Source organism: Maniola hyperantus, chromosome 21 (genome assembly GCF_902806685.2).
Source record: "Maniola hyperantus chromosome 21, iAphHyp1.2, whole genome shotgun sequence".
In the NCBI taxonomy this organism is placed as follows: Eukaryota; Metazoa; Arthropoda; class Insecta; order Lepidoptera; family Nymphalidae; genus Maniola; species Maniola hyperantus.
In genome coordinates, this window is record NC_048556.1 from 9,200,372 (window position 1) to 9,213,552 (window position 13,181).

The 13,181-nt window shown below is 36.7% G+C and overlaps 2 protein-coding genes across 3 annotated transcripts in view; both read left to right on the forward strand.

The window, feature by feature from the left end:
* The window catches only part of LOC117992355 (uncharacterized), a 257,093-nt gene that overhangs the window by 173,867 nt on the left and 70,045 nt on the right, over nucleotides 1–13,181 (forward strand). The gene's annotated exons all lie outside the window — the stretch shown is intronic.
* Nucleotides 1–13,181, forward strand: part of LOC117992317 (synaptic vesicle glycoprotein 2B-like) — a 55,810-nt gene that overhangs the window by 15,947 nt on the left and 26,682 nt on the right. Inside the window, exon 1 of one of the 2 annotated variants that reach the window (XM_034979983.2) lies at nucleotides 11,624–12,144. The exons of the other annotated variant lie outside the window; for it this stretch is intronic. Coding sequence (XP_034835874.1) covers nucleotides 12,120–12,144 — 25 coding nt within the window. The 5' untranslated portion in view covers nucleotides 11,624–12,119. Of the gene's footprint in view, nucleotides 1–11,623; nucleotides 12,145–13,181 lie in introns of those variants that run through there. 2 annotated transcript variants of the gene reach the window in all.

The window sequence follows — 13,181 nt, forward strand, 5'->3', positions numbered from 1 at the left end:
AAAGCATTATGAGAAGAGTTTCTTGATGGAGTGACCTTCTCTCAACCTTGAATGCACTCATAAAAATCTGATAAAAGTCCATTCAATGACTGATTGCAGATAGCTTTGAAATATCAAAAAAAAAAAAAAAAAAAAAAAAAAAAAAGAGTGTTGCTTTTATTCGATATCGATAAGTTAAGTATACTTTAGTTTTCCTACGTTTTTTTTTTTTTAAAGAATATTAGTCATGTTAAATGACTAATATTAGTCATGTTAAATGACTAATATTCCACTTCCACTCTCCAACTAAGCGTCAGGCTTGTGCTAGGAGTAGGTACGACAATAGTGCAACGGGCGGGGTTTGAACCGTCGACCTTTCGGTTTTCAGTCCACTCCTTTACCGGTTGAGCTATTGAGGCTCTAAATGATAAATGTTTACTTAAATGATAAGCAAGTAGCTTCTCGCTACAATGTGATAGATAAATATAAATATTTTTTATTCCATTTAAACTTTTACAAGTACTTTTGAATCAAATACATCTACCACTGGTTCGGAATGCCTTTCCTACCGAGAAGAGCCAGCAAGAAATTGTATGTTCCTATAGTAAGTTAGCCCTTGAATTCGATCTCACCAGTGGATCGGACATTTTTCGTACTGCAATAGGTACACATAGTTGTAAGATTTCAGAATCATAGCTTCAAGAATCATACCTTATGATGAGGTAGGTTGAAGCGTAACTTCATAGTCGCTGATCGTTCCTACCTGTGTTGGGAACAATACGGAGATAAACTTTCATCTTTTATACAATAACGAAGGGCTGGCACGCGCTGCCTCTTAGTCCACAACGTATATGATAAACTTAATACATATAAGAATCAAAGTCACTAGACATCTTTAAAATGCAGTGAAGAATTATTATCTCACAAATTGAAGACGACATTTATATTTTAGTTTCTCCTTAAGTATGATTATAGAGTAGGTATATTATATTAGTCTATTTTATTAGTATATTGGTATTATACATATTATTTAATACATGTATTAGTGGTTTATGTATTAGTATGTATCAGTTATTTGAATGTATGTATATTAGTATATTACACACACCACCTGCAGTCTAATTTTCCGCATATTTTCCAATCCTTAAGGTTGCCTGCTAGAGATCGCTAATTAGCGATAAGGCAGCGTTTTGTATCTTCCTTCTGTCTGTGTTTTTAATTCTTTAATGTAATCCTTCTTGTGGTTGTACAAATAAAGTGTAGGTATTTATTTATTTTTATAATAAGAACTACAGTAAGGAACACAGCAAAACAACAGGCGCCAAGCTTTAGGCAGGTAAATGGAGTCTTAAAGCGTGAAAACCTCCGTACATTTGCTTCTAATGGATTCGAGAGAGGTAAATAAATCACTGAGGTTCCGTAGTAACTCTGCAGAATACGTAATATAGTTATACGTATATGTGCGTAAGCCTATTTTGGATGTCAAACTAAGTAATCATCATCATCATCATGATCAACCCATCACCGGCTCACTACAAAGCACGGGTCTCCTCTCAGAGTGAGAAGGGTTTTGGCCATAGTCTACGCTGGCCATATGCGGATTGGCGGAAACGTTGCGAAATTAAAATCAGTGGTATTGAATTTTTGACTTCAATTTAAAACTCTTTAGGTCCATTTTACTTTGACGGTATTGTGTTTCGACTCTCGAATTCTAGCAACGTTTGATGAGACGTAAATTCTTGTACTAAGCGTACTGGCCTCACGCTTGTATCTACCAGAGAGTTCGTTTGATCAATATTCAGATAAAATCTCCTATTATTTGATTATACTTGCTTGAATTTATAGCTTAAAGTTTATAATTAAATTACTTAGGTTTTAGTGATGAATAGCCAGTAATTAAAACTTTCACAAACGAGAGAACGAACGAAGTTGACAGGCCGAAATTTTCTTTACAAGTTTAGAAATGTTCTCGCCACCCGGCCCGTGGCTCTCGCTATCGAGGAGTCTTCAATTTAGTATTTTATGAAATTGAATAAATTATTTGGGTGCTTTCATAAACTTACAGAAGTTTTTCATGATGAGTTTGACGACCTCCCTGGCGCAGTGGTAAGCGCTGTGGTCTTATTAGGGGGAGGTCCCGGGTTCGATTCCAGACAGAGATTTTTCATCACGGGACGAAATTGGAAAGAAAACTATTTATTTTGAACCACAGCAAAAAACAAGAGAGTTTAAGTAGAAAATGAAATTATGTGCCTACCTATGTCCCAATAAATTGCTATCTAATAATAATATTAACTCTTATGTTCCATATTAATCTAGAAAGTTGCTATCGAGTTTTGGATCGTCCCAACAATACTTTGTGTAATATATTATTTCTTATCTTAAACTGATATTATTATTCAAATAAAACTTTTGAAAATCTGTCCCTCGCTTTGCATATTCGTAAAACTTCTGGAATCCCAGTAGGATTATGTTACAACTTTGAGATCGCGTTCTTAAAAATCACCTAAACTTTGAAGTGGTGTGAGCGGACTTAGCTGGGCTACTTGTCAGAAAAATTGTTTTAAAATCTTGGGAGAAGAGAAGAAACAACAAAAAAACCGGCCAAGTGCGAATCAGACTCGCGCACTGAGTTCCGTAGTACAATCATGTTTTATCGATATTTTGCACGATAAATGAAAAACTACTTACTAGAGCTTGTTCAAACCAATTTTCGGTGGAAGTTTGTACATCATATTATATTTTTTTTAGTTTTAGCATTCTATTATTTAAGAAGTTCCAGGGGGGGGGGGGGGTACGGGGGGGGGACACACATTTTACAACTTTGGAAGTGTATCTCGCGCAAACTTTTTATTGTTTTTTTTTCTATTTTTGTGTAAAAATCTTAATGCGGTTCACAGAATACATCTACTTGCCAAGTTTCCACAGTATAGCTCTTATAGTTTCGGAAAAACCGGCCAAGTGCGAGTCAGGCTCGCGCAATGAGGGTTCCGTACTACAGTCGTATTTTTTCGACATTTTGCAGGATAATTCAAAAACTATGATAGGTACATAAAAATAAATAAAATCTGTTTTAGGTGCACAGGTGAAGACCTTTCATTTATGATACCCCACTTGATATAGTTATCTTACTTAGAAAATTGAAAATACCAATTATTAGTTCATGACCACAATTTAATTTCTTTTTGTTCACAAATTCACGGTTTTCAGATTTTTCCCCAAATATCAGCTATACGATCTACCTACTGTACCTGCCAAATTTCATGATTCTAGGTCAACGGAAAGTACCCTGTAGGTTTCTTGACAGACCAACAGACAGACAGACAGTCAGACAGACAACAAAGTGATCCTGTAAGGGTTCCGTTTTTCCTTTTGAGGTACGGAACCCTAAAAAGGGATCAAATATTTTTGAAATTCCTGTAAGGCATTCAGAACTTGTTAATTCCTGCAACCCAACTTTCTCGCTTTCTCGAAGAACTCAGCAACTACACTTTTAAGCAAAAACTGGAAATTCACTTCCTCATTTATAAAAGTTGTAAGCGCTGTCTGAATATAAAACAGCGGCTATCAAGGAGTCATTATAAAATTGTTATAAAAGAATGCTTAATGCTTCCCTTTGTATAGAATAATGGAAAAGTTTAATAAGAATTTACTCGTGACCATTTTTTTCAAAATCATTAAAAAAACTGTGTTATGGTAATTAATTTTTAGAATGATGAGGTGCAGGGGCTAATGATTGGGGTCATAAAAAGTGACCTTTTGTATATAAATTATTTTTCATACTTCGCTTAAATGCGAGTTACAAATTTCAAACTCCTATTTCATCCCCTTAGGGGTTGAATTTTCAAAAATCCTTTCTTAGCGGATGCATATTGTATACGTCATAATAGCTATCTGCATGCCAAATTTCAGTCCGATACGTCAGTAGTTTGAGCTGTGCGTTGATAGATCAGTTGGTTAGTCAGTCGGTCACTCATTCGGTCGGTCAGTCATTTTATGTATTTCCTTTTATGTAAATACATCTTCTGTAATTATCAAAATAGTTGAGATGTATTTATCTAAGTTTAAATACAGAGCGAAGTCAAAAGTCAAGTAATTGCTATAAGTATAGGTAGATACCTACCTAATTAGCATTGTAAAACAAAATATAATATCTTTTACCATTTCTTTTAAAATATTCACTAAGATTTAGACACAAAAGTAAGCTCTTACTTAGTTTCTTAAATTAATTTCTGTAACGATCTTTTTTGAACAAAAAGTTTCATCCTTTACTTGAGCAGTAAATTAAAAAATCATTCTAAGCAAATGTCGCTTAAATTATGAAACGATTTCGCGTCGAAACATTATTTTTGAAGATCCCACTACAGTAATAAACGTCTGCTTAAAATTCAGCCGCGCCCTAAAGTTTGGGGAACGTGCCAAATGGGATATAGGATCTCACAAGGAGAATAAAGACCCCTTCACACACGCTGCGATAGTGCAACGAACACGCCACGTTAACGCCTGAACGCAGCGTCTACGACGAACACCAGGAGAGACGCTAGTGTCTAGGGGCTCTAAAGGTTTACTTTACAAACCGAGATGGCAGTGGCGGAGGACGGTAGAATGTCACACTGGACGATGGTTAGTGTAAGCGTAGAACTTTTCAGAGTTCTTATCAATTGTCTGTTAAAATATCAATAGGTACCTACTACATATCGTATAACGTACACAATAATCTGATAGTGTGTATAAGTATTTTTTATTACGGTGAATCACCTGATGTTATATTTATATATTAAACAGTGCTCTTGATTATTCTTCCTAAAAATTGTAATACAAGCTCTGTATTAGCGATAGCAGTCACTGTTAGGGTTGCGAACATTTCTTCAGCGAAATATAGTATAAATTTATCAGACTAAGTTATAAAAAATATAGTATTTATACACTTAAAAACATAGTATTTAATGGAAAACACAAAAAGTAGATGAAGATATCAAACGTCTATGAAAAGGCACGTTCATAAATTTTTAAAATAAAATATTTGTTTGTTAGATTTTGGTGTTGAAAATATAGTATTTTGCGTACTGTGTTTCTTCAACAGTTTAAACGTAGACCCATAATACATTACAATACTATATAATCATAGTACGGTTGGCAAACCTAGTCACTGTACCTGCGTGACTTTCAATGTGAATTCAGATTAGCATTTTTGCGCGTTTTTGTACGTGCGTGCCTTTAGTTACACCTTACACGCGTAGGTATGTTGTACGCGAGCTGAGACATTAATCTATATTGCTACCTGACTGACCTGTTTGTTCAAGCAAACACGCTGGAATGAGCACGCACACTCTGTTTATTGAAGCGCAAAATATTGCGCGATTGTAAGCACGTATAAAACGAGCGTAAATTGATTAGAATCAAACGATAGATAGACTGAAACCACTTTTACCTGCGCTCTAGTATATGAAGTATGAACACCTTGATAGTACAGTTTCTTGAATTTATAATATAAGCTATTTTAAAGCCGTCCCGTCACGCTTTGAGTGTGTCAAAGCCTTAAGTTTAAAGTTATCCTTCGAGTTTATTAGAAACTTATGAAAGTAAGCCAGGCTTGATAAATTTCTAATAAACTCGCATATAAACTAAAGGCTGAACGATCTTGACGCGTGACTTACTTGATTTTCTTCATACAAAGTAGGTACTTTACTTACACTGACCTCTATCAATACACGCTGGACCTGCGATTGCCGACCTGTTTTTGAAGCCACTTGATTTTCGCTATTTTGGCGCTGATAGCACCAGTGAGCGAATGATTTTGAGCGTAGGTACTCGAAACTAAATGTTAGGGATGAGACACCTGTCAACATGAAGACCATTTGACACACAGTGATAGTAATTTTAATCCCCGTTTAGGCTCGGTAAGGGAGCGCGGGAGCTTCGAAACGGCACAAAAAGTAGTTTTCATACTATGTACACCTCTTCTAGCGTAGTGGTACATGTCATCCATATGGTCTCCGTAATGCATCATGCAAGCTATACTTATATATCAAAATCGGTTAAGCGCAGGGCATTGGAAAGGTAGACACTTTCTTATTTACCTATAATATTTGTGTGGATGTATTAATTTTTATTATTCCTACATCCACACTAATATTATTGAATGCCCGGCTGAGCTTTTTGTGGGCTCTTCTGAGACTTGGGCGCGTTCGGAACCTTCATAGCTTTAGTTTTAAATTTTTGTATTACTAACCACATCACTGATTACACCACTATTTTACAAATTCTACAATAATTGTCTTCAAAAAGTGTACAATGGTACCCAATTTGAATAAATAATTTGACTATGACTATTAATTTATGGATTTATACAAAGAGCTCTCAAAAACAGGTGATAATCTTATAAATATATAAAAGAAAAAGGTGACTGACTGACTGACTGAATGACTGATCTATTAACGCACAGCTCAAGCTACTGGACGGGGTTGAATTTTCAAAAATCCTTTAAATAATTTTAATAAAATATATTATATTTAGTGAAATAGGGGTTTGAAATTTGTGTAGTCCACGCGGACAAAGTCACGAGCATAAGCAAGTAATATCATAAACCTCATAAAGGACCTCAATGTAGGTCAATATGGAGGGTGAAAGATCGAAGCTATTCAGGATTCATTTATAAGAGCAGATCATTCATCTCAGCCTGTTCAAAGAATTTATGGACTTGAATTTCAAATGCAGCGAGCGGTACTTAATTCTCCGTGCAAATTTTACTGAATTTCACTAAAAAATAGGTACTTACCGATGGATACTAAGTGTTCTTACAGACCTATAAGCTGTGATAGTCACTAGACAATGACAGCAGTGGCGTAGCTAGGTAAACAAGGGTCCTGGGGCAGATAAAAAAATGGGGCTCCACTGCTATCTAAACTGGTTAGGTTTTATCAAGTAAAAATATTAAATATACAAATACATTCACAGAAAGAATTTAAGGGAATTCCCTAGTAACTTTCGAAATTCTCTCAACCGAGTGGCTATGATTAAAGTCAATTTGCAACCTGTCATATTTATTTTGAAAATAAGAGACATTTTCAAAAGTTAAGTTCGATCGAGATTTTCTGGTAAGGATTTGAGGGCCCCCTGAGCTTTAGGGCCCTGGGGCACTGCCCCGCCTTGCCCCTAGGTAGCTACGCCACTGAATGACAGGTTAGGACGTCCGCGTCTTAATCGGAGGTCGGAGGCTCGATCCCGGGCACGCACCTCGAACATTTTAAGTAATTAAAATATATTACTTATGCTTAAACGGTCAATAAAAAATCATGAGGAAACCTGCATGCCTGAGAGTTCTCCATAATGTCCTCAAAGGTTTGTGAAGTCTGCCAATCCGCACTTGGCCAGCGTGATAGATTATGCACCAAAACCGTCTCTCTGAGAGGAGATCCGAACTCCGTAGTTAGCCGGCGATGGGTTGATCATGATGATATTGACAGACCTATTCCTTCTACTACTATCAAAAGTCAAAACTCCTTTTACTACTACTAGTCTACTAGTAATAAGTAATAACCCTGGATTTCCATTTTGGAATAGCTATTAGTACCAGTTTGGTATTGCCGCAATGTTTACTGCAGGCGTAATTTGAAAAAGGGTGAATCAATAGTCATCATCGTCATCATCATCATCAACCGATGAGAGATCCACAGCTGGGCATAGGTCTCTTGTAGGACTTCCACACGCCACGGTCTTGCGCCGCCTGAAACCAGCGACTCCCTGCGACTCGTCTGATGTAGTCCGTCCACCTAGTGGGGGTCTTCCAACGCTGCGCCTTCCGGTGCGAGTTCGCCATTCCAGCACCTCGGGACCCCAACGTCTATCGTTTTTCCGAACTATGTGCCCTGGCCATTGCCACTTCAGCTTCACAACCCGTTTCCGTTGAGCTATGGCGGTTACTCTAGTTTTCCTACGGATCTCCTCATTCTCCTAGCATAGCTCTCTCCATCACCCGCTGAGTGACTCTGAGCTTGCTTGAAGAGAGGCAGACCTTCATGAAATATAAAACCAAAGTTAGCACAATATTCACTACAGAGTACTATGTACATAGGATATTCACAGAGTAGGTACATTGTTGCTAACTTTGGGATTTCATTTCCGTATTTTTCATGAGATTTCTGGTCGACTATACCACTGAATAAGGATAATTGCTCCTCTTTATTTCCCTTTAGATATCACTATATTATTATACCTACCTAATAAATAGTTTTGGTGTAAACATTGAACTACCTCAATGGGTCTAAAACATATTAATTATTATTACATAATTTTCATAATTTTCCTGTTATTTGCATAATTTTCCTGTAACTGCAACTAGTATGTACACGTTATCAAAATAATAGGTACCTACCTATAAAATTTACTCATTTATCTATTTTTAACCGACTTCTTTCAGTCAAGAGGTTCATTTCATTATAATAAAGAGAAAGCCTGCGCGTGCCAGACCTTCGTTATTTTATAAAAGCTGAAAGTTTCTCTGCGGATTGTCCCCAACACTGGGAAGACCGAAGAACGATTGTTTATATATTTGTTTGGATCTTGGTAGCTTTGAAAGATAAACAGGTGATAAAGGTGTAAAAAATCTTACGTCAATGCGTGACGTGATTTCTGATACTATTCCGAAGAAAATAAAAAAAAATAGATTTATAAAGTCTAATTTTTTACGTAATCTTTGACGTAAGATATTTGCACCTTTATTACCTGTTATCTCCCAAAGCCACCACGATCCAAACAAACATATAAACAATCGTTCCTCCCAGTGTTGGGGACAATACGCAGAGAAACTTACAGCTTTTATAAAATGGCTAAGATCAGGCACGCGCTGGCTCTTAGTCTATAAACGAAAATTTCCATTGCATGTAATGATTGTAAGTAATTGAAACAGCTGATTGATACGCACCGAGTGTTTATTGAGCTTATTAATGCTTGTTAAGCTACATGCAAGTTACAGCTGCATTTTTATTGCCGTTTATTAATAACCTTGGTGGGAATTTTAGTATCTCATTTCCTCAGGGCTTAGTAAAATATGCGGGCTTTGAATGACGTCACGATTCACGTCATTCACCTATAACGTCATTAAATTACTATATGCAATTTATTCTTATCCATTGAGGAGTTCTGTTCTCCATCTCGGAAGATATTCATCAGATCTACACAAAATTGAAATGGGAACACCTCTGAAGTATGCCCTACAAAACAAAAAAAGAATCATCAAAATCGGTTCATAATTGGCCGGGTAATCGCGTAACAAACATACAAAAAAATTAAAAACATACAGTCGAATTGTGAACCTCCACCTTTTTTGAAGTCGGTTAAAAATATTACAACTGTATAGTAATTAATTACTAACATTGTGCACTATCGATTTCATCCATGTTGCGTATATTTTGCAGTTGAGAAACCCATGAACAAGTAACAAACACATCCTTTTATCAAAACCACTCACAAGGCAAGAATAGAAGATGACCGGGCAAATTTCTACCTGCATTTCTTGTCTCAGGAACTAGTTTATCAACTTATGCATTTAGAAATTTATAACACTTTATCGTTTAAATAAAATGGACCTTAACAGCCTTGATTTAACACTTTAATTCGTCCATACATCTACAGCCAGCGCTCCAAGCGGACCCTTTACGAAATTAAAGTTGATGGTACTAAACCTTCGACTTTAAATCAAGCCTATTTAGGTCCACTTTACTCTGACGTACTTTTTCGAAACTCTATCGACACTGGTGAAACGCAAATCTCATACTAGCCCTATTAAATTCCTCTTGTTAGGGTTCCGTACCCCGAAGGGTGCCAACGGGATCCTATTACTAAGCCTCCGCTGTCCGTCCGTCTGTCTGTCTGTCTATCTGTCAGCAGGCTGTATCTCATGAACTGTAATAGATAGATACCTATTTTTTATTTATTTATTATCAAATCAACCCGGTTATCTTTAAAACAAGAGTGAATAGGCATCTTCTAGGTAAACGCGTCCCATCTTAGGCCACATCATCACTCCCCATCAGGTGTGATTGTGGTCAAGCGTTTACCTATAATGAATTTAAAAAAAAAATCCAATTCAAAAAGCTTAGTCTAACAATATCGAAAAACCCACAGAGGTTTGTCCTCAGTGCCTAGCTGAATCGATTAGGTATTAACTAATTACTTAAGGAAATAATCCAGTTGTGAGAAAAACATAGGTAAGTACTGCTACAGTAGGTAGGTATAAAACGCGAAGAATCAAGTAAGAATGTAACATACGTGAGTAGGTTTATTAAAAGGTTTATTAGGTGAATAGGATTAGCACTAATATAAATAATTAAATAATCTACATAGACACAAAAGAGTCAGCCATTTAACTTTGCTAAAAAATATTATTTTAATTTATACTTAACTAGCTTATGCTCGCGACTTCGTCCGCGTGGACTACACAAATTTCAAATCCCTATTTCACCCCCTTAGGGGTTGAATTTCCAAAAATCCTTTCTTAGCGGATGCCTACGTCTTAATAGCTATCTGCATGCCAAATTTCAGCCCGATCCGTCCAGTAGTTTGAGCTGTGCGTTGATAGATCAGTCAGTCAGCCAGTCAGTCAGTCAGTCAGTCAGTCACCTTTTCATTTTATATATTTAGATGTCTTTAATATCTATTTTTTTAATCAGCGTGGGAGGTAGTTCATTTATGAATCGCGGAACCAAGTACGCGCTGGTTCGCTCGCCGTATGAATTGTTAGCGCGTGTAGTGTGGAGGCGATTAGCCGTCATCACTCGCGTATGTACAGATGTTCTTTTTTTCGGAGTATCTTCTCATTGAAGAACTCCTCCTTTACCTGCGACATCGAAAGCTAATACTGACGTTGTGAATGTATTTTGCCGGACAGCTCGTGAAGTTCCAGCGGAACGAACAACAAAGAGGGTAGTTCGCTACTGCCCATGACAGCTCGAAATTCACCTCTTGTAGCACCGCAGCAGTCCCGTCGTGACATCTCAGTACGCCTAGTATAAGATTTTACGTCTCACCAACGTTGCTAGAATTTGAGAGTCGAAACAAAATAACGTCAAAGTAAAGTGGACCTAAAAAGCCTTGAATTGAACTCAAAAATTCAATGCGACAGATTTTAATTTCGCAACGTTTCCGCTTTGAGGGCTGGCTGTAGACGAGTAGATAAACTTGAGCTTTAAAACAAGACAGTTAAGATCCAGTTTACTATAACGTGAAAGTGTTTCGACACTCGAATACTATCAACGTTGGTGAGACATAAAATCTCGTACTAAGCGTACCTACCGGTATAGTGTGTTATCTATGGTCGTGACCACGACCCGTGCAATTGGGTTGAAATATCGACAAATGAATCGTGGTATGTACTCGTTATCTACATTAAAGCATGTCGTTCGTTACCACGAAATAAGCTTTAAATCATTAGTAAATAATGAAAATATCAAAGTGGTCACCATTCAAATTAGTAAGTTGTACCTAACTACCTACATAATCTTGTATTATCACACGGAACCCGTCGTGTGCGAGCCCGACTCGAACTTGACCGGTTTTTAATTTAAGTCCACACTGCGACATAGAAACCAACCACTTCCTAAATGCGCCGTTTCTCTGCATCAGATGTGCAGATTATATTGCAGATATCGGTTGTGAATTTTATATTTTTAATAATTAAGTGACTCGTGTAGTTAGTTACATAATCTCTACAAATTAAAAACAAAGTAGTTGGTACTCATATACCTAATATTATATTCTGTGGTTATACAGTTTGCCAATTTTATAGCTACAATGTTGCGAAATTATTCTATAATGCACTGTCGCAGATGAGTTCTCTCTTATCGTTTATAATATTATGTGTGTTTATAAAAAAATATCAATTGCATATTTATTATTGAAATCGCAGAGCATAAACAGATTGTGCACTAGTTATGTTCTAGTGTGTTGATAGTGTTAACAAGAAGCGCTTGTGTTTGTATGACGTGTCAACTGTCAGTTATTAATAGGTATGCCGTTACGAGCTTTTCATTGAAATGAAGAAGAAGAAATAAATTGTTTAAAAAAGTGTTCGTAATCCAGTGTCTAGAATAATTATAAGAAAGTGATTTATAAACTTTTAGTCAATTTTATATGTTAGAAAAATGGATAAGGATCCATCGGAAAAAGGTAGGTAGTTGTTATTTTAATTAGTTTTTTATTATTTATCTTCGTGTACTACTTATTTGTTTCAAACGTTGAAACGGATTTTTATGCAATATGATTTTTTGCATGAATCGTAAATTAGGTAATCCTACAGTGCACTCAAAATTCTAATCAAATCATTTATTCAAAGTAGGTACTATGTGCACCTTTTGATAGTAAGTTGTTGGATTTGTAAGCTTTGGAAAGCTTTTGCTATTGAGAAGAACTGTCAAAAAAATCAACGCTTAGGTATTTGATCGCTCTTTTCAAATCATGACAATTACGGTACGCGGCAGAAAGTAATGTACATCGACCTGAAGGAGATAGCAGATTTGTAGAGCATTGTAACCGTCGTTGAGACCGACAAAACGTCAAAGCCGAAATGTCATTCTAAAAGCCGATGTACATTACTTACTGCCGCGTACTGTACGACATTATGTGAATTGCGGGTTCCCAAATCTTCAATCCTGATGCTGTAGGGGTACTTTCCACCTCCACCGTAATATCGGTAAACCTCGGTCGGAGGTGGCCTACGGCTCCCTGGCGCAGTGGTGAGCGCTGTGGTCTTATCAGTGGTAGATCCCGGGTTCGATTCCCGGCAAGGGAAATTTGGAATTTTATAATTTCTAAATTTCCTGTGGTCAGGTCTGGTGGAAAGCTGCGGTCGTGGCTAGTTACCACCCTACCGGCAAAGGCGTACCGCTAAAAAATTTAGCGTTCCGGTACAATGCCGTGTAGAATAGAAACCAAACGGGCATGGGTTTAATAAAATAGAAAAAACTGCCATAACCATTCCAGGTTTGCCCGCTACCATCTTACACTGCATCATTACCACCAGGTGAGATTGCAGTCAAGTGCTAACTTTGTACTTACATTTGAATTTAAAAAAACCTGAGGTTTTGCTGATTGTGAATAGGGTCTTGGACTGTTTTATAAAAAGTATCTCAGCCTTGTTTACATAATAACTAAAAAAAAAAAAACTAAAAATATTTTCCCGTAGAAATTACTGTATTTCTTGTTAA